This window comes from Oncorhynchus mykiss, chromosome 15 (assembly GCF_013265735.2).
Source record: "Oncorhynchus mykiss isolate Arlee chromosome 15, USDA_OmykA_1.1, whole genome shotgun sequence".
NCBI lineage: Eukaryota > Metazoa > Chordata > Actinopteri > Salmoniformes > Salmonidae > Oncorhynchus > Oncorhynchus mykiss.
In genome coordinates, this window is record NC_048579.1 from 46,908,535 (window position 1) to 46,936,455 (window position 27,921).

At 42.7% G+C, this 27,921-nt stretch overlaps 1 protein-coding gene across 2 annotated transcripts in view; it reads right to left on the reverse strand.

Annotated features, from left to right (window-relative positions):
• The window catches only part of tafa5a (TAFA chemokine like family member 5a), a 172,845-nt gene that overhangs the window by 86,279 nt on the left and 58,645 nt on the right, over window positions 1-27,921 (reverse strand). For both annotated transcript variants that reach the window (XM_021563372.2, XM_021563373.2), the window contains exon 2: window positions 2,149-2,298. In XM_021563372.2, coding sequence (XP_021419047.1) covers window positions 2,149-2,298 — 150 coding nt within the window. The remainder of the gene's footprint in view (window positions 1-2,148; window positions 2,299-27,921) is intronic.

Below are 27,921 nucleotides of genomic sequence, written 5' to 3' on the forward strand. Positions count from 1 at the left end.
TGTCTGCAGTGAGCTCACAAAAACAATGGAATTCTAATAATTGAACCGACATTGATTAGTTGTTAAAACATTTTCAAGGCACTAGGGTTGTCATAACATTTTAGTCACTAGCCCATTTACAGTATCCATTAATGTTTTGGGCTTGTAAGAAAAGTATTTGTATGAGAATTGCACCATAGGGAGGGCCCTCTCAGAAAGCTGCCATGTGTTACCTATTCAAGGAGAGTTGGGTAGAAGCAGTAGGTTGCTAAGAGAAGGACAAACTGAATTGCTTTCATGGAGGACTGGCTTGACATTCAATTTATTTTCATCATCAACAAAAATCTATTGGTTTTATACCCAAAGTTGCAAAGAAAATGTTGTGATCCATTTAATAAACACAAGAGAACCGCCAATTTCATAAAAGGCTGTGGCAGTAGCAGGAACAGCTGCATTTAGTTGACAAAACCTGGTACTTTCACACTTCAAATGGGTATAGTTTCCAGAGGCCAACTGGAGACCGTCTCCAACTCAGTTTGTCACGTTGAGTGTGTAAGTGTCAAAAGCGAACACAGACATGGCTTTAAAGTGCAAAAAAATATTTTGCTGTGCAACCTCAGCCAGGTGATTCGGCTGAGGCATGGAAGCCCGGCGAGCCGGCTGAGGCAGGGAAGCCAGGCAATCTGGTTGAGGGATGAGAGCCGGTAGCACTTCCCGGGCCCGACGTCAATACTCTGACACAAAATATTAAATAAAAAAGCACTCCCTGATGCTTCCCTTAGGTGAGGTGTTATTTTGTAACGAGTGTGCTGAGAATCGGGAAGCGGGAACCTGCTAACACCTGAGGAAAGGACCAAGGGGAGTGACAGATATAGGGAAGATAATCAAGGAGGTGATGGAGTCCAGGTGAGGCGTCATGAGGCGCCGGTGCGTGAGACAATGGTGACAGGTGCGCGAGACAATGGTGACAGGTGCGCAAGACGATGGTGACAGGTGAGCGAGACAATGGTGACAGGTGCGCGAGACAATGGTGACAGGTGTGCGGGATAATCAGCAGCCTGATGACCTAAAGGCCAGAGAGGGAGTATATGTGACAGTATCCTGCGTGGACCATTAATTCAACGAAACCGCTTGTTTCTGTCACAAACACTTCAAAAGACCTGACCCATATTACCAGATCAATGTTCTTTTTTTTTCCTGTCACAGATTGGGGGACTGCATTTTGCATTCATAAACCATGTCGCAGGCCTTTCTAAAACTTCTCGTGGTTTCTATCAGGATTCAATTCCCCAATTTGGATCGTCTTGGTTGTGATGGGTCTCATTTGGATTATCCTTCTCGAGAGGTGACCATCAGGAGTAGAGATTGAGGGTTGACGAATAAGGACAGCGATTGTGTTGGTCGGCCCAGACCTTGAGAACTGAAATGACTGATATCGAAGTTGTTTATTTCTCTTTTAGTCTCTGTCTTATTCTCTGCCAGTGGACTGGCTACTCCTTGTGTGTGATCCAGGAAGTAATAGAATAAATAACACTGACTTTAGGGAACAGAGGGGAGCCAGACACACAGGCCAAGACACAAATATCAAACCCCTGAATCAAAGCAAGGAGCTCGGTGTGAGGTGTATGTGGTGGGGGATGGCATGTCATGATGTCAGGTCCTTCTACTCATTATTAGACACACATACACATGAACACATTAAGGGTATCAGAGAAATAGCAATAGAATTGGCTTGGGGGGGGGAATAGGAAAAAAATGTGTTACATTCATGGCATACTGTCCCTGCGGACAAAAGGAACGTCAAAGGTAACTTGGAAACCACAAGAACATAAGAGAGATTTCATTGACGGATCCATGCCAAAGCATCAGATTAATGTGAAGCTTAAGTTATAAGAAATGATTCACTGACGTGACATCACTGAGCTCTTCCAGCAGTCTTTCTGACAAAAACAGCGCAATCACAACCCTTACTATATGCTTGGAAAATGTACTGGTTAGTTTGAATGTTTCAATCTGCAATGCATCTTCAGTATTGGCGATAGTATAGGCCTATTTCAGTGGCTAATATGTCCAACTCTGGTCTACACACCACCTGTTTACCCACATAGTTGGACACACACTGTAAAAGATCAATCCAGACGTGTTCTCAACTATGTAAAAAGCTCTTACCGTCCACACAGGCTGGCATGGCTCTTGTCGTCCCAGCGATCTGTCCCTTCTTACAGGCACACCGTGCAGTCTGTCTGGCGATGGTCCGTCTGGGCTGACTGCTGTCCCTGTCCAGCATCACAATCTCACATGTCCCCGCCGCCAGTTGACCTGGAAGTGACATACACATACACAGGACATTATGTCAAAGTGGCAGAACATACTACTATTAGGGGAAAAAGTAGAACCATACAGGGTTCTTCAGTTTGCCCCCATAGGGGAACCCTTTTTTTGTGCTAAGTAGAAACCTTTGCAGAGAGGGTTCATCATAAATTGTTCTAAGAAGTGTTCTGCCTAGAACCATCTATAAAGGGTTCTACCAAGAACAATTTTATCCTCTAAAAGGTTCTTCCTGGAACCCTCTATGAATAGTTCTACCAACATTATTAACAAAATGTAACTCTTTATGACAATACATTACATACAGTAAGGCCTTTCTTTCAGGGCCCAGTTAGAACTCGGCTAGGCAAAGTAAATGTCTGTGCCTCACCTACTTTCTTAAAAAGACCCTTGCTTGAAACATGAGACAAAAGCAGCGAAATTACTGTTTGTCCCTCTTGAGATGCCGTGGCAACAACCTAGCCAGTATACACTTCCTCAAAATAGTCAGAATGAATCTAAGCTAAATCATGAAATCTGTCATTCATTTAGATGTTTTTGCCAAGGGAGGTCTTAGCCGCGCAATTTTACACCAAAGATGTTTGGTGCAGTATTTCTCAAGTGAAAAAATTAACTAGTCATCTCTTGATGAATGGAAACAAACACTTCATTGAAGAATCCTATTCAAAGTTCCCACTCCTACTAAGAATAGTACTGTTGTCCAATCAACGATGAAGGGGCTACCAAACCTCGACTTGCTTCAAGAAAAAAAATGTACAGTACCAGTCAAAAGTTTGGACAAACCTACTTAATCAACAGTTCTCTTTATTTTTACTATTTTCTACATTGTAGACATCAACACTATGAAATAACACATATGGAATCATATCGTAACCAAAAAAGTGTTAAACAAATCCAAATATATTTTATATTATTCAAATTAGCCACCCTTCGCCTTGATCAGCTCTTCTCCGTCCTCTCTCGCCTCCTTTAGAAAAGTTAAAAGATAATCGAGGAGAGGAAGTGGGGAGAACGTGGATGAAAATTTGCTTATCGGAAATTAAACACTCTTTCTCCACTCGTGCGTCATCAGGCAGATTATGCTTACAGGGATGGATCCCAAAATAACTGTGTAAAGTGATAAAAACAAATTAAGATCGATTTGAAGACCTTTTATAGATAAAAACAACATGCTACGTATCGTTTTAAACGTGTGCATGCTTTTCTCCTCCGTGAAAAAAACAAAAGCTGATTCAAAGTAGTGATGTTACGTTTGATACCAGAGATCCGAGACGTGTCGAAATCGATAAGCAGTTTACTTCAAAGCAGTGTGCCGATGCCTGTATCACTTTATCAGAAACATGTGAACAATAACGTCCGAAGCTTCGTTTCATCGAACAACCACCTGATTGGTTTGGTAGAAGACACAAAAGGTACTCTATGCATGCTCTCCGGCGTGTCGGAGGTCATCTATAATCATTTGGCAGCTCTCAACCACTTATCGGTTTCCGGGTCACGGAGGATGGAGGAGAGAGGGTGGAGGACAGACTTTTCCCAAATAAGAAAAGGCCCTGGTTTAAAGGCAACATCAGGGGCAAATTCATTATGGAAACCATTTAAAAACTAAACTGATGGTTCCTCGCTGTTTCATTCCATTTGCTTCCGTTTAATAAACATTTTGCAACAGAATTGGCACAATGAATGCATCCCAGCAACCCCAGTCCTGCTAACGACATTATGCTAGCTTGCAAAGTGAGGTATACCTCCAGAGTGAGATTATTCAACAACTGGAACCTTTAATCACTCACAATCTGCATTCAGAAGTACTGTCAGGGTTTGAAATGAACTGTTTTTTGAGACGACCTAAATAATCTAAACTGGAACAACCATCTCATTAATGGGTGCAATAAATCCAACTAGTAACAGTTTGGATTAGTTGAGAAAAATGTATGTTATTTATCATTGTATAGAATAAGATTATTCAACCAATATATGTACATACAAAACATATATGGAAAGAAACAATTCTGAAAATCAACATGCAATCAAACATGCTGGGAAATATTATGAAAAAAGGAGTGGTTTTCAGTGTTTTACGCTACACAAAGTAAAAATAGCACAATAACACTCAACTCTGGTTATTAAAACCAACAGTGGGGTTATTTTACACCACTGAGTGTTGTTCATTTAACTCAACACTAAAAATATTTCACTGAAAAATCAACACAATGTCAAACTGGCCAATTTGCTGTGTACCATAAAATACACTGCTGGTTCACTCATACATACTCCCTTCGATTCTCCTACTCACTGCTCAATAAAATCACAGAAATACTCATTTGAAAAGACAGAAATCATGGCAAGATAAACTACATCAGTACTGTATGTAAAATGATTAAGGGAATACCAGATACATGCACAAATATTCCCATATAAACTCAGCAAAAAAAAGAAACGTCCTCTCACTTTCAACTGCATTTATTTTCAGCAAACTTAATGTGCAAATATTTGTATGTACATAACAAGATTCAACAACTGAGACACAAACTGAACAAGTTCCATAGACATGTGACTAACAGAAATGGAATAACGTGTCCCTGTCATTACAATTAGTTTTTCAGTAGGACCGATTGGAGTAATGGCTACCTCTGTATTTTACGCGAGAGTCACCCTGGGAGCCATCAGGTGACCACTTACGCAATGTAGCCGCCTACGGCTATTCTTCAACATAAATGCGTAAAACTACGTCACAATGCTGTAGACACCTTGGGGAATACATAGAAAGTGTAAGCTGGTTGATGGCACATTCACAGCTCAATAGGGACTCATTGGAACGCAGCGCTTTCAATATATGGGGCACTTCCGGATTGGATTTTTCTCAGGCTTTCGCCTGCAACATCTGTTCTGTTATACTCACAGACAATATCTTTACAGTTTTGGAAACGTTAGAGTGTTTTCTATCCAAAGCTGTCAATTATATGCATATTCTAACATCTTGCCCTGACAAAATATCCCGTTTAAAACGGGAACGTTTTTTTTTCAAAAATGAAAATACTGCCCCTAGAGTCGCAAAAGGTTTTAAGTACTGCAGTGCATGTCCTCCTCATGAACTGCAACACATTTCTCAGTTCTTGCTGTGAGATGTTACCTCACTCTTCCACCAAGGCACCTGCAAGTTCCTGGACATTTCTGGGGGGAATGGCCCTAGCCCTCACCCTCTGATCAAACAGGTCCCAGACGTGCTCAATGGGATAAAGATCCGGGCTCTTCACTGGCCATGGCAGATCATTGACATTCCTGTCTTGTAGGAAATCGTGCACAGAACGAGTAGTATGGCTGGTGGCATTGTCATGCTGGAGGGTCATGTCAGGATGAGCCTGCGGGAAGGGTACCACGAGGGAGGAGGATGTCTTCCCTGTAACACACAGTGTTGAGATTGCCCGCAATTACAAGCTCAGACCGATGATGCTGTGACACACCGCCCCAGACCATGACAGACCCTCCAAATCGATCCCGCTCCAGAGTACACGCCTCAGTGTAATGCTCATTCCTTCAACGATAGACTCGAACCCGACCGTCACCCCTGGTGAGACAAAACCGGACTCATCAGCGAGAGCATTTTTTTCCAGTCCTGTCTGGTCCAGCAACGGTTGCTTTGTGCCCATAGGCGACGTTGTTTCCGGTGATGTCTGGTGAGGACCTGCCTTACAACAGGCCTACAAGCCCTCAGTCCAGCCTCTCTCAGCCTATTGCGGACAGTCTGAGCACTGATGAAGGAATTGTGCTTTCCTGGTGTAACTTGGGCAGTTGTTGCCATCCTGTACCTGTCCCGCAGGTGTGATGTTTGGATGTACCGATCCTGTGCAGGGCTTGTTACACATGGTCTGCCACTGCGAGGACGATCAGCTGTCCGTCCTGTAGCACCGTCTTAGGCATTCTCACAGTTTGGACATTACAATTTATTGTCCTGGCCACATCTGCAGTCCTCATGCCTCCTTGCAGCATGCCTAAGGCATGTTCATGCAGATGAGCTTGCACCCTGGACATATTTATTTTGGTGTTTTTCAGAGTCATTAGAAAGGCATCTTTAGTGTCCTAAGTTTTCATAACTGTGACCTTAATTGCCTACCGTCTGTAAGCTGTTAGTGTCTTAACGACTGTTCCACAGGTGCGTGTTCATTAATTGTTTATGGTTCATTGAACAAGCATGGAAAACAGTGTTTAAACCCTTTACAATATAGATCTGTGAAGTTATTTGCATTTTTACGAATTATCTTTGAAAGACAGTGTCCTGAAACAGCAACATTTCCTTCTTTGCTGAGTTTAGGTACAGTTTAAAACATTCTCACACCTAACTTTTTTAAATTTATCAGATTACTCAAACTCCTGATGTTAAAGTTTAAAACTGAGGTAAACTCTAATGCTCATGCACTATTTAAAAGCCTATTCAAATTCAGAAGGGTTCGATATAGAACTCGTCTTGCCTTCCAAATAATCATCAAAGACCCTTTTCTTCCAAAAACAGTTCTTAGGATGTTTAAGGTTCTAGAACCCTTTGCCTTACAAAGAAACTCCCAACTAACATGACCACATTGGCCCCATGTGGGTTTATGGTGTCAAGGTGTTTGGGGGCTAGACCCCACAAATATTTGGGAGTGCGTGGATAGTAACAACTGTGTTGTATTACTGATACAATGTAAGGGGCAGCCGATCCAAAAGTGTTAGCTTACTTCAGGCGAAGTGAAGGCTGCCCTTGGGGCCAATGTTGGGCCGATGAGCAAAGGCATATGGGTCCAATGTTTTAACCTGCATTGGGCCCATATAGTGCCAATGTGGGCATGTTTGCTGGGAAAATATATGGGCTAATTTAGTCAAAGTTAGGGCTGCCCTAACCAGATATGGGATACCCACACTGGGCCAATGTGGAGCCGATAAGCAAAGGCACTGCCCAATGTGGGCAGCCTACGTGGGGACAATATTTTAACCTGCATTGGGCCCACATCATACCAATGTAGACATGTTTGCTGTGCCTCGTTTCCAAAAATATTTCTTCAGATGAAAAGGATTCTTGGAAGAACCCTTTCCCTCCGCAAATAATCTGTTTGGAAGCCTTTTTTCTAAGAGTGTAAGCACATAAACATCGCAGAAGTGTGTGCAGTATTGTTCTATGAGGAAAAGCATGAACATGCTCATTGCAGATGTAAGAAAGAAGACAAGGAGAGGACACACATTTTGAGTATTGAGATGCACCCAATATTGAGAAAAGGCTAATAAAGCAGTCTAGACAATCACTTAAGAGGGCATTTTGGAGCAATGTTTTTTATTCTAATACTTATTAGACCCCCATTGGAAACCACCAGACTTTACCCCATGGTATTTCTTATAAATGTTTCATTAAATTGTACATTTTTTATCACCTTTATCACCTCCATGGACGTGTTGCAATCGTTATCCATGAATTAAATATGAATACTGATGAACCCTCCAATCACAGTTCAGCATCCACCTCACGTCCTGATTGATTTAATCAGGTGACCTCTGACCTTCAATCAACAACTTGCTGTTCACCCATCAACCACATGCGCACACGCACACACACGTATATATACAGTTGAAGTCGGAAGTTTACATACACTTAGGTTGGAGTCATTAAAACTTGTTTTTCAACCACTCCACAAATTTCTTGTTAACAAACTATAGTTTTGGCAAGTCGGTTAGGACATCTACATGACACAAGTAATATTTCCAATAATTGTTTACAGACAGATTATTTCACTTATAATTCACTGTATCACAATTCCAGTGGGTAAGAAGTTGACTGTGCCTTTAAATAGCTTGGAAATTTCCAGAAAATTATGTCATGTCTTTAGAAGCTTCTGATAGGCTAATTGACATCATTTGAGTCAATTGGAGGTGTACCTGTGGCTGTATTTCAAGGCCTACCTTCAAATACAGTGTCTCTTTGCTTGACTTCATGGGATAATCAAAATAAATCAGCCAAGACATCAGAAAAAATTTTTTAGAACTCCACATGTCTGGTTCATCCTTAGGAGCAATTTCCAAATGCCTGAAGGTACCTCGTTCATCTGTACAAACAATGGTACGCAAGAACAAACACCATGGGACCACGCAGCCGTCATACCGCTCAGGAAGGAGACGCGTTCTGTCTCCTAGAGGTGAACATACTTTGGTGCGAAAAGTGCAAATCAATCCCAGAACAACAGCAAAGGACTTTGAGAAGATGCTGGAGTAAACAGTTACAAAAGTATCTATATTCACAGTAAAATGAGTCCTATAATCGACATAACCTGAAAGTCCGCTCAGGAAGGAAGAAGCCACTGCTCCAAAACCACCATAAAAACTATGGTTTGAAACTGCACATGAGGACAAACATCGTGCTTTTTGGAGAAATGTCCTCTGGTCTGATGAAACAAAAATAGAACTGTTTGGCCATAATGACCATCGTTATGTTTGGAGGAAAAAGGGAGATGCTTGCAAGCCGAAGAACACCATCTCAAACGTGAAGCTCGGAGGTGACAGCATCATGTTGTGGGGGTGCTTTGCTGCAGGAGGGGCTGGTGCACTTCACAAAATAGGTGGCATCATAAGGTATAAATATTATATGGATATATTGAAGCAACATCTCAAGACATCAGTCAGGAAGTTGGTCACAAATCTTGGTCGCAAATGGGTCTTCCAAATGGACAATGACCCCAAGCATACTTCAAAAGTTGTGGCAAAATGGCTTAAGAACAACAAAGTCAAGGTATTGGAGAAGCCATCACAAAGCCCTGACCTCAATCCTATAGAAACTTTGTGAGCAAGGAGGCCTACAAATCTGACTCTGTTACATCAGCTCTGTCAGGAGGAATGGGCCAAAATTCACCCAACTTATTGTGGGAAGCTTGTGAAAGGCTACCCGAAACGTTTGACCCAAGTTAAACAATTTTAAAGGCAATGCCACCAAATACTAATTGAGTGTATGTAAACTTCTGACCCACTGAGAATGTGACGAAAGAAATAAAAGGTGAAATAAATCATTATCTCCACTATTATTCTGACATTTCACATTCTTAAAATAAAGTGGTGATCCTAACTGACATAAGACAGGGAATTTTTACTAGGATTAAATGTCAGGAATTGTGAAAAACAGAGTTTAAATGTATTTGGCTAAGGTATATGTAAATACACACACAATCCTGTGTGATTCCCTCCCCTTGCTGCACTCCCATTAACCCCGGACTGTGTTGGGGGCCCCAGGTCTCATCCGGCGAGGGTTATCAGGGCCAGGAATTGGTAATTGTGATTGGCAACAGGGTCAGAGGTGTGATTTAATCTGGCCCTTAGTCACCACAGAAACATAATTAACTACCGGGTCACTCTCAGGGTAATAGTGATCCATCAAGAACGCGATGCTAGAATGCTGTGGAGATGAATTTGCAGTGGAATGGTGTGCCGATAGGGGTTGCCTATTACTTTAAATGCAGATTGTGTGTGTGTGTGTGTGTGTACACTACTTTAGCACACACTAGGATGTACAGCGTATGTATCTTTTCACTTCCAAATGTAACTTCCAAATATTTCAGGATGAATGGAAAAAAATGGAGCTCATTGGAATAATACTTGTTCCTTTTTACATATGCATTTATATTTAGTTAATTTAGCAGACACTTTTATCACACCATAGAGCCATCAGACTCCTGATACCAATGCAGTGTGAAAGTGGGCCAGAAAATAGTGAACCGTTGTACAAAATGGTACAGAAAAGTATTTTGTATATTTATAAATACAAATTTAACAAAAGTATGTGGACACCGCTTCAAATTTGTGGATTCTGCTGTTTCAGCCACACCCGTTGCTGACAGGTGTGAATCTCTATAGACAAACATTGGCAGTAGAATGGCCTCACTGAAGAGCTCATTGACTTTCAACATGACACCGTCACAGGATGCCACCTTTGCAACAAGTCAGTTCGTCAAATTTCTGCCCTGCTAGAGCTGTTATTGCGAAGTGGAAACGTCAAGAAACAACAATGGCTCAGCTGCGAAGTGGTAGGCCACACAAGCTCACAGAACGGGACCGCCGAGTGCTGTAGGTCGTAAACATCGTCTGTCCTCGGTTGTAACACTCACTACTGAGATACAAACTGCCTCTGGAAGCAACGTCAGCACAAACACTGCTCATCGGGAGCTTCATGAAATGGGTTTCCATGGCCGAGCGGCCGCACACAAGCCTAAGATTACCATGCGCAAAGCCAAGCATTGGTCTAAAGCTCGCTGCTATTGGACTCTGGAGTAGTGGAAACGTTGTCTCTGGAGTGATGAATTACGCTTCACCATCGGGCAGTCCGACGGACGAATCTGGATTTGGCGGATGCCATGAGACTGCTACCTGCCCAAATGCATAGTGCCAACGGTAAAGTTTGGTGGAGGAGGAATAATGGTCTAGGACGGTTTTTCATGGTTTGGGCTAGGCCCCTAAATATCAGTTTAAGTTAACACTACAGCATTCTAGACAATTCTGCACTTCCAACTTTGCGGCAACAGTTTAGAGAACGCCCCTTCCTGTTTCAGCATGACAATTCCCCTGCGCACAAAGCAAAGTCCATACAGAAATGGTTTGTCGAGATCGGTGTCATAGAACTTGACAGGCCTGCACAGCACCCTGACCCCAACCCCATCAAACACCGCTGGGATGAATTGGAATTTCGACTGCAAGCCAGGCCTAATTGCCCAACATCTAGCAGTAAGCCTTCCCAATAGCGTGGAGACTGTTTTTGAAACAAAGTGGATAACAAAGCCACATTAATGCCTGTGATTTTGGCATGAGATGTTCAACAAGCAAATGTCCACATACTTTTTGCCATGTAGTGTTTCACTTGGTAAAGGACTCTCATTAACAGGTTCAACAAATATAGCACACATTCTCACTCACGGGTGCAAACAATACAGCCAATTGCAAGGCATGCCTTAAATTATGTTAATGAGCCAGTGACTGTCCCGCCCACAATATTTACCCACAATGCACCATAATTAATACTGTAAAACACATTTATGGTATTTTACTGTGCATTCAAGTGTTTTACTGTCAAAATTACAGAACGATCTTAGTGTGCTGTATAACAAATGTGAATACTGTGCATTCTACAGTAATCTACTGTATTCAGTTTATACTGTTGAAAATTACAAAAACATCTAACAGTTCCCACCTTATAAGAGCCAAAAGCTACAACTGTAGTTCTCTCTCTGTAAAGACAGGAGGAAATCATCCCACCAGCACTCATCAGCACATACCTGTATCTTTCATGATAAATTGATGGACACAGGGCTGTGATGTCTTGTGTTGTCTTGTGTTACGCTGTGATGGTTTTTGATGGGGTTGTGATGTCGGCTGCCTTTGCACCATGTCATAATGTATGATGAGGGGTTTTGAATCTCTGACTGTGTCCTTCCCAGCAGGAGCCTATGACTAAAGAACAATGTGAGAGCTCAAGATTTCAATTCATCCTCCCCCTTCTCCTCCTCTTCTTTCTTCTGCCTCTCTCACTTGTCTTCCTCTGCTCTTAATCACGTTTCACTTAACTTCCTCCTCATCCCTGTCTCTTTCTTCTCCCTCTCTCCTTTGTCTTCCTCTGTTCTTCGTCAGACGTGTTACTTAACTTCCTCCTCTTTCTTTTCCCATCTTCTCCCCCTTCCCCTTCTTTTCCTCTGCTCTGCTCTTCATCCCAGGTTTCTCTTAACTCTCTTCTCCTCCTATTTCATCTTCCTCTCTCCCTTGTCTTCCTCTGCTCTTCATCACACGCGCTTCACTTCACCCCCTCACCTCCTCCTCATCTCAGACTTTCCATTCATTTTATTCATCTCCTCCTTTCCTCTCCCCCCCTCCTTCTCTTCCTCTGCTCTTCATCACATGTTACACTTAGGCACCCTTCCCCCATCCTACTCCTCCTCCCCTTCCTCTTCCTCCTCCCTGCCTCTCCAGATGATGCAGGATAATGACTTGTCATGTGTGCGTTGCATCAGGCACAGCGGCAGAGTTAGTTTTATTTTTACCCCCCTGCATTAAGGAGCCACTCACTGTCTCTCCCTCTGTCAGAGCCCCCTGTGAAATAATAACAATAATGTATTTCTTCACTGAAACTGAGAACATTTCTGTGCCCACCATTGTCTCATTATATATAATATGTGGATCACTTTGGAGCTGGAGCACATTGTGTCATAGAGGCAGAAAGAGCCAGAGTGACTTTGATGAGTGTCTCCAGCTGCTTTTAGCCAGGCAGAGTACCTACCGCGCGCCAGTCTTACTCCACTGTTGTACTGTTCATGATTGGTAATCTACAGTCCAAATGGATTCCTTTGCATACCGGTGACGGGCGTGACCAATATATCTTGTGTTGCATCCATCTCAGGGCTTTGTATTAAAACAACGGTGTCCATTCCACAAACTCCTCCATGAGACTGAATCATCCACACAAGAATGGACGTCACATACAGTCACATTTACTGAGACACATTGTTAACATGGTTGAACAAAAACTAACGCCTTGGCCTGATTGATGTACGATTCTTCTGTCCTGTTGTCATCTGGGCAGGCGAGATAGCTGATTGAAATGTATGTGTCCGGTCCTTCAGCGAAATGAGAGCTCCATCAACAACATAGAAGATGGATTAACTTGGCCGGGCATACAACTTAATACACAGCAAGATTATTGACATGCTCCTTTCCTCCATTATTTCTTTGTGCGATCCCAGAAACACATTAGGATTGCCCTTTTGTACCAGGTCATTTGTCCATTGCAGCAGCGAGTATACAAGGCCAGAATGAGTGATTGATTTTTTGTTCATGGGCCTTGGGGCCCCTTATATATTTTTAATTGTATTTTTTTATTGAACCTTTATTTAACTAGGCAAGTCAGTTTAGAACAAATTCGTATTTATAATGACGGCCTACCAGAGAACAGTAGGTTAACTGCTTTATTCAGGGGCAGAGAGACAGATTTTTACATTCACTGTGTGCATCTTTAAGTGTGAATCTGATGAATCAAATACTTGCTATTTATAAGTCGATTTTTTTTGTTTTTATTTTTCTGCCAGGAAAATGTAAAAAAAGGTCATAAAAAAACTGAAAATGACATGGTTTCAAAAACTGCTGGAAGTCGTGTATGGTACTCACTCAGTCAGTATGTATTCTGTCGTTTTACATTCCCATTACAGTATATTTCCACTTTCCATTCTATTCAACTCAAATGTAAATTCCGATTCCATTCAGATGTGACTTGGGGGGCAAAAATAGAAGCAAAGAAACAATATTTTGCTAATTCCCACTTAAATTCTTGGCATCTCGTGCTGCATGTAGCCCTCGTGGCGGTATTTTAGTAGAGTTCAAACTAGATAACGATCCACTGGAGTACAGCATATTCCCCCCAACATTACAATGCCTAAAAAAAAAATAACTACTCCGAGCCACTCAGCAACAACATAACAATGTGTTCCAGTGCAGATAAGGCAACTCCAGTGACTTTCATTCACTATCAATCTTTACTGTATGGGAAGAGCTCTCAGTATCTGCAAGTACAGGCACTATACAACCAGAGAGGAGAGATCACAGAGGGCTAGCAGCACTACTCTGCATCATCCTCACCCTGACCCAGTCAACGGCCAACCAGACAGGGCAGTACAGAACACATTCATTCCTAAGATAAGTCATTTCTACAACGTCTTGGCAATATTTGTGATGAGCAATCCGTCACACACGCACTCAACTACATTATGCCAAAATACATAATGTCCTTCAGTGAAGTGTGGCAAGAACTGTAATTAAAGGTAAAGTGCATCACCATCTAGTCTTAGCCTTGCTAGTTAGACAGTATGCACTGCAAGTCAGATTCCTCTGTAGGTTTCATTCTAACCATGGAGTTGTTATTCTTACCACTGTTGCCTTGGACACGACTTTAATTATTTGGGTAGTTTAGGCACAGGTTGCACTTTGTGGTAAATGCAGGCAATACATATAATTTGATTGATGTATCTCCAAACATAGGAATGGTGATGGTCTGAATGCAGTACACTCTTGGCAAAAAAAAGATACAGTGGTCCCTCAATTAAAGGTTTTGAGCTTACGCCGTGACCATTTGTGGTAGATGATGGCAGATTGTGGTGAATTGCATCATTCTGTCATTGCACCACATTTTCACAAGGGGGCAATAGAACGCCAATCTATCGGTAGACTAAACTGTGGCACAAATTGACTATCTTTTCGTAAATTAATGGAGGTGTGAATGTTTCAGTCCGACAGTGTCTCTTCTCTGTCACTGCATCAGGCAAAACAAAAAAATTGCTGTCTCCTGAGTGAAAACATCCGAAGTTCTTCAAAGGTAAATGATTTCATTTGATTGCTTTTCTTATTTTCGTGGAAATGTTGCCTGCTGCCAGCAGAGCCTAGCATAGCATTATGCCATGATAAACTTACACAAATGCTTGTCTAGCATTGGCTGTAAAGCATATTTTGAAAATCTGAGATGACAGTTTGATTAACAAAAGGCTAAGCTGTGTCTCAATATATTTAATTTGTGATTTTCATGAATAGGAACATTTTCTAGGGGTATTTATATCTGCTGCTTTATGCTAATTCGTTTGAGGCTATGACTATGCTCCCGGATCCGGGTTTGAGAGTCACAAGAAGTTTTTAATAACTAATTGTGTTTTGCAAGCTTGTCACTGTTCCTTATTACATTTTTAAAAAATATTTTATTTGATCTTTTTAGACATTACAAAACAAACAACAACTACATCACACCTGCCAAGACCCACCTGCTCACACCCCCATCTCCAGCGCCCGCATCACTCTCCGCCACATGGCCTCAAACTGATCCGTTTTTGTTTCTCTCCATCGCCCACACGAACCTTCAACATTTGGATAATAAACCATTTAATGGCTGACATTGGTTGATTTTAATACTTCTGACAGCCAAATGTCTAACTCCACCCGTAACATTTAGATGTTATAACATTCCCAGAAGGCATGGATTATTATAACCTAATGAAACATGAACCTGGTAATCTCATTTCATTTACTGCAGGCCTAAGACCTATGGGTTTAACCTTCTGAATGAGTGATTATATTGAAGATAGAAGCTGCCTCTTAATTAGTTCCAAGAGCCGATTCATTACCCAACTAAATAATATCAATTTATTTAGCCTAATTGGTTTTATGACTACAGACAGAGGCTGTTATTACTCATTTCCTCCCTGCATTAATTAATTGTATGCATGTCTATTCAACATTTGGTTAAAAATAAATACATATAAAACAATAACTTCAAAAACAGTCCATTCATCACTGGATATCTTCAAATTGCTGTGCAGGAAAAGGTCCCAGGTCGACAGCTGGCTTCTCTCTGAAACCACACATCCATCTGAAGGTGAGTCTTTATCCACCGTGCCTGGTCCCAGGCTCACAGCTGGCTTCTCCCTGAAACCACACATCCATCTGAAGGTGACTCTTTATCCACCGTGCCTGATCCCAGGCTCACAGCTGGCTTCTCTCTGAAACCACACATCCATCTGAAGGTGACTCTTTATCCACTGTGCCTGGTCCCAGGCTCACAGCTGGCTTCTCTCTGAAACCACACATCCATCTGAAGGTGACTCTTTATCCACCGTGCCTGGTCCCAGGCTCACAGCTGGCTTCTCTCTGAAACCACACATCCATCTGAAGGTGACTCTTTATCCACCGTGCCTGGTCCCAGGCTCACAGCTGGCTTCTCTCTGAAACCACACATCCATCTGAAGGTGACTCTTTATCCACCGTGCCTGGTCCCAGGCTCACAGCTGGCTTCTCTCTGAAACCACACATCCATCTGAAGGTGACTCTTTATCCACCGTGTCTGGTCCCAGGCTCACAGCTGGCTTCTCTCTGAAACCACACATCCATCTGAAGGTGACTCTTTATCCACCGTGCCTGGTCCCAGGCTCACAGCTGGCTTCTCTCTGAAACCACACATCCATCTGAAGGTGACTCTTTATCCACCGTGCCTGGTCCCAGGCTCACAGCTGGCTTCTCTCTGAAACCACACATCCATCTGAAGGTGACTCTTTATCCACCGTGCCTGGTCCCAGGCTCACAGCTGGCTTCTCTCTGAAACCACACATCCATCTGAAGGTGACTCTTTATCCACCGTGTCTGGTCCCAGGCTCACAGCTGGCTTCTCTCTGAAACCACACCTCCATCTGAAGGTGACTCTTTATCCACCGTGCCTGGTCCCAGGCTCACAGCTGGCTTCTCTCTGAAACCACACCTCCATCTGAAGGTGATGCTTTATCCCTTGGAACCACACAAATACCAGGTGGACAGTAGGCCTCTTGAAGCAATAAAGGAAATAAACAAGTAGAACCATATATAGTTATTCAGTTTGTCCCCATAGGGGAACCATTTTTGGTTCTAGGTGGAACCCTTTGAACCCTCTATGTAAAGTACTTCATAGAACACCCCTGTAAATGGTTCTACATAAAAATTCTCTATGAAGGGTTTTAGGCAGAAGTTTAAACGTTTAATGTCACATGCACGAGTACACGGAAATTGCTTTTTTTGCAAGCGCTAAACCCGACAACGCAGCAATCAATAACAACGTAATAATAAAAATAACTTAAGGTAGAGAAACTATGGAAGCATACAACATATATGGTCAGTCAGTTCTAGTACCATGTTTACAATGTGCAGGGATACTGGAGTGATAGAGGTAGATACAGTATGTACATGGTAAAGTGACTAGGTATCAGGATATATCAGAAAGAGTAGCAACAGTGTATATGATGATAGTATGTGAGTGGGTGTGTGTTTGGATTTGTTTAGAAAATGGTATGCTATTTATTAATCCATCATTGTACATGAAAAATACATATTGAAAGAAAACAATTGTGAAAATCAACATGCAATAGAGCATGCTGAGAAATGTGACTGTGAATGTCTGCATTGTCGGGAAAGGGCTCGTTAGTAAACATTTCACGGTAAAGTCTACACCTGTTGTATTCGCATGCGACAAATCAAATTTGATGCGCTTTGTTTTGATTGTGTCATTTTCACTCTGTGTAGATAAAAACAATCACACACAACTCTTTTACACCACTGTGTGTTAAGTTAATCTAAATCCTGAATCAACACTGAAAATATTACACTGAAATATCAACACAACGTAAAAATGGCCAATCTGCTGTGTACCATACAATACACTGCTGGTTCACTCAGACTCCCATCTATTCTCCCACTCTCTGCTCAATAAAATCACAGAAAATACTAATCATGGCAAAGATATCAACTATGTCAGTACCGTATATGTCAAATGATTAAGGGAATACCAGATACACGCACAAATATTCCCCTGTACTGTAGGTACAGTTTAAAACATTCTCACACCTATTTATTTTTTAAATTTATCAGATTACTCAAACTCCGGATGTTAAAGTTTAAACACTGATGTAAACTCTAATGCTCAGGCACTATTTGAAAGAATAAAACATAGAATAAATAAGCTTATTCAGATTTAAAAGAGTTCTATGTACAACCCTTCTTGCCTTCCAAAGAATCATCTTCCAAAAAAGGTGCTTAGGATTTTAAGAACTCCCGGTATCTAAAAATGGTTCTTTAGATGAAAACGGTTCTATCAAGCTGCAAATAACCCTTTTTTTCTAAGAGTGTATGATGAGATCAGTGAGCCTGAGCCCCTGATGATGTGAATAATGTTCGACTCCATCACCTCACCATCACACTCGGCCAGAGAGAGCGGAGGGAGGGAAATATCTATGCTCACACACTCCTGCCAAAATCCCTCTGGGAAAACACCAAGAAAACACAGTGGGCAGAGTTCATTCTATCTCTGCCCACCAGTCCCAAAGTAACACAAGGGGACATGCAGCCATGTCCAGCTCTCTCTCTCTCTCTCACACAAGCACACACACACACACACACACACACACACACACACACACACGTGATTTTACAGAGGACTGTATTCATAAACTACAGTAGTGTACAGCTGTTCACAGAGAGACAGAGATACGGAGCCAATAACAAGCTGAGTTGTCTGAAATCTAATTTGGACACAAACTGTAAATGAGTGAAACCTTGATGATGCTCCCTGCCCTCGGGCCTGGCGTGGCAGATTTAAATGAAGCCTTTTAACAAGCTTAATAAAGGGCTGTAAGAGCCAGCACATGGTTAGCACAGCTTCCCTACACAGCAAACCTCTAGGTGGGTGAGCGGCACACCGCCCACGGGTCTCATCCTGACACACACAAATGGGAATGTTATGTTTACACACAGACGCATCGACACATGCATGAGCGCATGCGCAAACGCAGGCAGGCAGGCAGGAACGCGCACACACACACACACACACACACACACACACAGACACACACACACAACTCTTACCGCCCACCCAGCTTGAAACAGCACATCAGCTTCATAAGGTATGGGGCTGACAAAATACAGCCATAGACTCTGCATGCTGTTGGAAAACAGAGATCAGAAAGGGGCAGCTTGGGCCGCCAAAGCCCTGGGCAAAGAGGAGAAATATTAGCTCTCGGTCCAGAAATCGGAGCGGAGCGGAGCACTTCACTTCGCATTGGCCTGTCTCTAGCCAGGTGATTTCATTTTCTCTCTCCCGAAAATACTGGAATGTGTGCGCACACACACACACAAACACAATACAGTGCCTTGCGAAAGTATTCGGCTCCCTTGAACTTTGCGACCTTTTGCCACATTTCAGGTTTCAAACATAAAGATATTAGACTGTATTTTTTTGTGAAGAATCAACAACAAGTGGGACACAATCATGAAGTGAAACGACATTTATTGGACATTACAAACTTTTTTTTTAAATCAAAAACTGAAAAATTGGGCGTGCAAAATGATTCAGCCCCCTTAAGTTAATACTTTGTAGCGCCACCTTTTGCTGCGATTACAGCTGTAAGTCGCTTGGGGTATGTCTCTATCAGTTTTGCACATCGAGAGACTGAACATTTTTCCCATTCCTCCTTGCAAAACAGCTCGAGCTCAGTGAGGTTGGACGGAGAGCATTTGTGAACAGCAGTTTTCAGTTCATTCCACAGATTTTCGATTGGATTCAGGTCTGGACTTTGACTTGGCCATTCTATCACCTGGATATGTTTATTTTTGAACCGTTCCATTGTAGATTTTGCTTTATGTTTTGGATCATTGTCTTGTTGGAAGACAAATCTCCGTCCCAGTCTCAGGTCTTCTGCAGACTCCATCAGGTTTTCTTACAGAATGGTCCTGTATTTGGCTCCATCCATCTTCCCATCAATTTTAACCATCTTCCCTGTCACTGCTGAAGAAAAGCAGGCCCAAACCATGATGCTGCCACCACCATGTTTGACAGTGGGGATGGTGTGTTTAGGGTGATGAGCTGTGTTGCTTTTACGCCAAACATAACGTTTTGCATTGTTGCCAAAAAGTTCAATTTTGGTTTCATCTGACCAGAGCACCTTCTTCCACATGTTTGGTGTGTCTCCCAGTTAACTGACACTTTTTATGGATATCTTTAAGAAATGGCTTTCTTCTTGCCACTCTTCCATAAAGGCCAGATTTGTGCAATATACGACTGATTGTTGTCCTATGGACAGAGTCTCCCACCTCAGCTGTAGATCTCTGCAGTTCATCCAGAGTGATCATGGGCCTCTTGGCTGCATCTCTGATCAGTCTTCTCCTTGTATGAGCTGAAAGTTTAGAGGGACGGCCAGGTCTTGATAGATTTGCAGTGGTCTGATACTCCTTCCATTTCAATATTATCGCTTGCACAGTGCTCCTTGGGATGTTTAAAGCTTGGGAAATCTTTTTGTATCCAAATCCGGCTTTAAACTTCTTCACAACAGTATCTCGGACCTGCCTGGTGTGTTCCTTGTTCTTCATGATGCTCTCTGCGCTTTTAACGGACCTCTGAGACTATCACAGTGCAGGTGCATTTTATACGGAGACTTGATTACACACAGGTGGATTGTAGTTATCATCATTAGTCATTTAGGTCAACATTGGATCATTCAGAGATCCTCACTGAACTTCTGGAGAGAGTTTGCTGCACTGAAAGTAAAGGGGCTGAATAATTTTGCACACCCAATTTTTCAGTTTTTGATTTGTTAAAAAAGTTTGAAATATCCAATAAATGTCGTTCCACTTCATGATTGTGTCCCACTTGTTGTTGATTCTTCACAAAAAAGTACAGTTTTATATCTTTATGTTTGAAGCCTGAAATGTGGCAAAAGGTCGCAAAGTTCAAGGGGGCCGAATACTTTCGCAAGGCACTGTATATACTATATGCCATTTAGCTGACACTTTTATGCGACTTACAGCCATGCGTACATACATTTTCCATATAGTTGGCCCCAGTGGACATCAAACCCACGATCCATGCATTGCGTGCACCACGCTCAACCATCTGAGCCACAGAGGACCACACACACACACACACACACACACACACACACACACACACACACACACACACACACACACACACACACACACACACACACACACACACACACACACACACACACACACACACACACACACACACACACACACACACACACACACACACACACACACACACAGACACACACACAGCATCACTGCAATAAAGCACATTTTCCAATCCCTGAGGATCCACAAATGGGGCCAGGCATGCAAGCCCCTTAAACGCCACTGTGATTTCACAGGTTAAACCTCCATCTGAACCGAAACACCATGTCTCAGCCCACAGGGCCAGGGGGAAGGATAGAGAGGCCACCCTTATGTACGCAATTTACCTTTGGCAGCAAAAGCCTATAATCAGGCCTAGTTGGGATGTGTTTTGTAGTTGGAGTGTGCGTGTGTGTTTGTATCCGAGTGCGCCTGATCGTGCGCGTGTGTGTGGCTGTCTGAGAGTGGTGCGAGTCCATGACTTCTTTCATGGAGGGTTGATCAGCATTCATCAGGAGGACTCAGGGACTCCAAACCAGCCTTCCTTTAATCTCACACCCTCATTCAGCTGCCCCCCTCGCTGTGGCTCAGCTGTGTGATAAAGAATGCTCACATTCTCCCTCCATCTCTATCCCTTTCCATGTCCCTTATTCCATCGCTCTCATTTTCTCTCTCGGTCAGACAGTTGGTTGGTAGGTCTCTCTCTTCTCTCTCACTCACAAACCCCTAACATATCAGGGGAAATATTAGATATATTTTCAAACGAGTACAAAAACACAAATATAAAATATTTGCCCAATTATCTCAACACCAATAAAACCGTCCCATCCCATGCCTATAATACTTCTAAGTTGGGGAGAATATAAGTGTGTCATGGTGCTGTCGGTTACCCCAGTTAACGACAGCTCTATTCTAACCTCCAGGCAGTCAGTTCACCACTCAGCCAGCTAATCCTCCCACTCCCTGCCTGCCATTCTCTTCTCCCAGAATAACGATGAGCTTCCCTCCACAAAGCCTTTCTCCTAATCATCCCAATGACGGGTCTGACAACTGACTGTATGACAATGAACAACACACACTGAGAGCATGGAACACAGATCATGTCGACGTCTGTTTCGATGACTTCAATTCAACAGCACCGAACTCCCTCTGTGTGTCACCAAATGAGACTTGTCTCTGCACTGTCTGCAATATCCTATCAAGGCTCGGAAATGGAACCATTTGAAATACAAGAAGAGGAGTATTTTTTTATTTTCTATTGACGGGGCTTTTATAGATGAGTAGTAATTATTCTGAGACATTTATGGCTAGCTGGGGGAATGTGAGGTGAGATAACATAGAAACAGTCATGTTATTCAGACACAGAAATAAGCACAGATATTGTGAGTGGACCAAGGCGTGCAATATCAGCGTGAGTATAGATCCACATATTTTTAATCTCCGTGAAACAAACAAAAGAGAAACATGCCGCCATGCCGTGCACACAGGCAACTAAACACAAACCATATCCCACAAAACACAGGTGGGGAAATGGCTCCCTAAATTTGATCCCCAATCAGAGGCAATGATAAACAGCTGCCTCTAATTGGGAACCATATTAGCACCAACATAGAAATAGACATACTAGAACACCCCCTAGTCACGCCCTGACCTACTACACCATAGACAACCAAGCGCTCTCTATGGTCAGGGCGTGACATCACCAGGTCGCACGTATGTACAGTCATTGAAGGAAATAATGAAACAGTGTGAGAGAACCTCTGTTGAAACCCAATGACAACACACATACACCTGATTCAATTAACAATGGTCTAAACTGAAGACCACGAACTAGACCGACCATGACAATTCGAATACATGATTAGTGTATTGATGGAATCAGGTGTATTACATAAAGCTGAGCTGGAACAAGCACCTGCACATAGTACAGTCCTTTACTACAGATGTAGTAATTTGAGACAGTTTGCTACACAAGGAAAATAATCCTGCAACAACAGGAAATGTTAATGATTATGTGGATTAGAATTAATTTACATTTTTGTAGGAGTTGATACATTTTTTGTTAGGGCAAATCATGTATGACATTTTAAAGTAGTAGATCACTTTAGAAGCCTTTTTAAACCTAAAATAGACTAGAGGTTTGCATTTCCTGCTATGCAGGAAAATTCTCAGCAACAAAAGAGTGATCAAATTAAGATCCTACATCAGAACAAACTCAAGTAATTAGGGATGCCCCCATCTGGTTCACCCCTGGAGATAGTGTGTGTGAGATTGTGGTGGTGGTGGTGGTTTGACACTAGGGGCTGTCAGTCACTCAGTCACCACACTGACATGTCACCCTGATAGGCATCTGACTAGCAGCCCCACCCCACTATCCCAGAGAAACCCACAAGGTGGGCTGAATCTACATATCTGTTCCTGGGCCTTTGATATTCTGTTCTATTTTATTCTACCCTCAAAAAACATCCCTACGTTTGACATGCAGAATCAGACACCACACTGCAAAAGCATCCAACTGCAAAAGCACCATCATCAACAAACACAACATAAAAATCAAACCACCTCTTATAGTTCAATGTTGTCTCTGTCCCAAATGGCACCCTATTCCCTATGTAGTGCACTACTTTTGAACCGATCCCATAGGAATCGGTTCAAAAGTAGTGCACTACATGGGGAATAGGATGCCATTTGGGACGCCCACCCGAAGGGATGTCACCCGCCCACGGGCATGAAGAACAGACAAAAAAAATAAAACCAGGTGGTAGTTTTGGGGCCTTATTAACCGTTTGGTCTATCCAAGCAACTTCTCTCCATGTGCCTTAGTTGGATTGTGTGGGTATCTTCCATTATAGGCCTCCTTTTCAATGACTATGCATTTGAATCGCATTGACTCAAATGGAAAGGCGGGGTTTGTAGATAACTTGAAATCATAGGTGCCATGGAGTTAAATGTAAACACAAGGCTCACATTGGCCTACTTAGCTGTGCCATACATTATAAAGTCCTTCAATATCCCATTGACTTCTAAAGTGGTTGAAGGGAAGAAGAAGCAGAGCACAGAAATAGCATCAAATGCCTATGCAATAACCTTGTTGTAATTTCAGGGCCCTGTGTGTGTGAGGTGAATTCCCCGGGAGCTAAAGTATGCCCGTCTCGCCATCTCCCCTCTGATGTGTGTGTTGTGTGTGTGTGTGTGTGTTAGTGTACCATGATAACAAACCTCTATCGCCTGGCCGTTCACACAGAGATAGGGCCACCACACGCTTCGGCTGCAACCAAGGTGCAGGGAAATATTCACCTCTGGGAGCAAGGAAAGAGCTGACAGGTATGGAAAGGCAGCCCAACTCACTACTGTCTTCTCAGTACTCAAAGCTGTTTATTTGCAGAAAACGTTTGATAAATCAATGTATTAATTTTAGACACGTCTCACCATTGTTGCGCTCTCCAAACTCCTGCCATTTCTTTGTGCTTTGTTTCCCAATTATAAAATGTTTGTTAATATTGACCCACGACTTTAAACGTAATTTCTGATGAATCCTAATCTTACATTAATCGCATTAATCACCATTTCATTTTATTACCGTTTACTGTTGCATTTAATTGACCAATTCCTATCCTGAATGGCGATGTTTAAAGTGCACATGAAACATTCCTTAAACTCAAGTGGTAGAACGTTCATTTCATTTCCATCAAATGTGTTTGTTTGCAGTTAGTCCTTGGAGCTCCTTGTCTCTGTCAAATGTTCTGTACCTGTGAAAATTGTGCATGAGCGAGTTGCTGAGTTCGAATACGTATCCGCGGCCTCCCCATTAGGACACCAATGGGAGAGTACAATTAGACGGAACCAGGGTGCACCGGATTACGGCCCACCCCATGAGCGGTCCAACCAAAGAGGGTGAGGAAGTTTTTCCCCAAAAAATGTTCAGACCAGTTACTGTACATAAATCCTTGTAGCCTACTGATGTCTACTAATTATTATATTAGTAGCCTATACAACTGGTAATAGTTTCTAAAGCAGTTTCTGAAGTAAAGGAAATGAAAAATGCATTTACAAGCACAGTGTAGACCATATTCTACACAATATACAGAAGAGTAGAACTGCTGAGGTTGTAAGACGTGATGCTTTTCAAAGACAATACAGAACATCACCAGGCTTTGAGCCAATCACAAAGGTGGGCTCTTGACAGTCGACTCCTGAAATAAACACATTTCTGTCTCTCTGATGAGCAAGGCTTCGGAACAAAGAAAGGGGAAAGAGTAATGGAAATAAATTGAAGGGGGAAAAAAAACGAATCTACTGTGGCTGTCAGTGGTGAAGGTGACACATGGTAGAGTGTAAGATTTCAATGCGGCTCGCATCCTCATTTTTCTCCCTATTGTGACTCAAGGCCCTGTCATTCATCTGGTGAAAATGGACCGTTTGAGTGTTATTATCAAGCTGACACAATGCACGGCTTGACTCCTCTCTTCGCTTCCATCACTGTGGTGTGTGCGTGTGTGCGTGCGTGCGTGCGTGCGTGCGTGTGTGTGTGTGTATATATTATGCCCATTGCTTTGTAATGTAGACATTACATACAGTACAGTACTTAAATGGGATAAATATTTCACTGTTAAGGTAATGTACCGTGTCTACATTAGAGTGTGCGTGCGTGTTTGTGTGTGTGCGCCTGTCTGTGTATGTATGACTATAGCAATAAAGCTAGTAGCTGCCATTAGGCCGAGACAGACAATCCAGTCTAATAGGGAGGACGTTCTCTACTGTGGCCCAGCATTAAGATATACATAATTAATTCCCCTCAACACCCAACCATTATCGGGCACCACACTTTTGACACTAGTGAAATAAGGAATAGAGTGCCACAATAGCTATTACTGAATGATGGTCAGCCCTCATTCTATCAGGGCAAAGCAAGGCTCCAATGTACTGTAAAGTTCAATCTTCATATTAAACGCCTGCTGACGCTGTTATAGGGGATTTTTCTGTTTTGTACTGTACTAGGTCTGTGTCCCTGATGGCACCCTATTCCTTATAAAGTTCACTGCTTTTGACCAAGGCCCATTATGGGCTTTAGGGTGCCATATGGGACTTAACCTAGTTCTCTGGTCATGTTTGGTAAATGGTATTAGGAAATGATCAAGGAACTCATGAATATATTTTAAACAGACAGGGTTGAGGCTGTAGAAAGAGTTGAAATTATAGAGTCAATTCTTCCTCGCTCTTTCCTCCTCTTCGCTCCGGCTCGGAGCAGAGCGGAGGTTGCTTGCCAGTAGTGAGGTATTGGTTCAGAGTAATTGGTATTCTCTACACATCAGACCCAATGCAGAGCTTCTTATGAGAATAAGGGAGGAAACACGCTTATCTGTATTTCCACAGTAACCGGGGGGGGGGGGGGGGGTGTCTCTGCTCTCGCTCTGCAACGCTAGTCTGGCTAGCTGCTCTTATTTTCTTCCCTGTGTAGTTCTCTACTGTCAGAGCTCATTATCAAGTGTTGCTTTGCTTTGCTCGGTGCCGCTGTCCACACGTTTAGCCTTTCAGCATTCACCACCCCCCAGCTCTCCCACACCGCCATCCTATCCTCCCTCCTCATCATCTGCCCCCACCACCCACACACAGATACAGTGCATTCAGAAATGTTTCAGAACCCCTTGACATTTTCCACATTTTGTTAAGTTACAGTCTTATTCTAAAATGGATTAAATTGTTTTTCCCCCCTCATCAATCTACACACAATACCCCATAATACCAAAGCAAAACATTTTTTCTTTTTTTTTTAGCAAATTAAAAAAACGGAAATATCACATTTACGTAAGTATTCAGACCCTTATTAAGTACTATGTTGAAGCATCTTTGGCAGCGATTACTAGAGTCTTCTTGGGTGTGACACTACAAGCTTGGCACACCTGTATTTGGGGAGTTTCTCCCATTCTTCTCTGCAGATTCTCTCAAGCTCTGTCAGGCTGGATGGGGCGCTTCGCTGCACAGCTATTTTCAGATTTCTCCAGAGACGTTCGATCGGGTTCAAGTCCAGGCTCTGGCTGGGCCACTCAAGGACATTTAGAGACTTCTCCCTGAAGCCACTCCTGCATTGTCTTGACTGTGTGCTTAGGGTCATTGTCCTGTTGAAAGGTGAACCTTCGCCCCCAATCTGAGATCCTGAGCACTCTGGAGCAGGTTTTCATCAAGGATCTCTCTGTACTTTGCTCCATTCATCTTTGCCTTGATCCTGACTAGTCTCCCAGTCCCTGCCGCTGAAAACCATCCCCACAGCATGATGCTGCCACCACCATGCTTCACCGTAGGGATGATGTCAGGTTTCCTCCAGAAGTGATGCTTGGCATACAGGCCAAATACATTCAGGTCTGAGAATCCTTTAGGTGCCGTTTGGCAAACTCCAAGCGGGTCGTTAGGTGCTTTTTACTGAGGAGTGGCTTCCGTCTGGCCACTCTACCATAAAGATTTCTGATTGGTGGAGTGCTGCAGAGATGGATGTCCTTCTGGAAGGTTCTCCCATCTCCACGGAGGAACTCTGTCAGAGTGACCATCGGGTTGTTGGTCAGCTCTCTGACCAATGCCCTTCTCCCCCGATTGCTCAGTTTGTCCGGGCGGCCAGTTCCAGGTAGAGTCTAGGTGGTTCCAAACTTCTTCAATTTAAGAATGATGGAGGCCACTGTGTTCTTGGGGACCTTCAATGCTGCAGAAATATTTTGGTACTCTTCTCCAGATCTGTGCCTCGACATAATCCTGTCTCTGAGCTAAACTGACAATTCCTTCGACCTCATGGCTTGGTTTTTGCTCTGACATGCACTGTCAACTGTGGGACCTTATATAGACAGGTGTGTGCCTTAACAAATCATGTCCAATGAATTGAATTTACCACAGGGGGACTCCAATCAAGTTGTAGAAACATCTCAAGGATGATTAATGGAAACAGGATGCACCTGAGGTCAATTTCGAGTCTCATAGCAAAGGGTCTGAATACTTATTAGGTATTTCTGTTTTTATTTTTTTTACACATTTGCAATAAAAAAAAAACAGTTTTCTCTTTGTCATTATGGGGTTTTGTGTACTTTCTGAATGCACTGTGTACACACATACAGGTAAACAGAGAGAAACATGCTTACTACACGCACATGCACACACAAATACACTAACTTCATC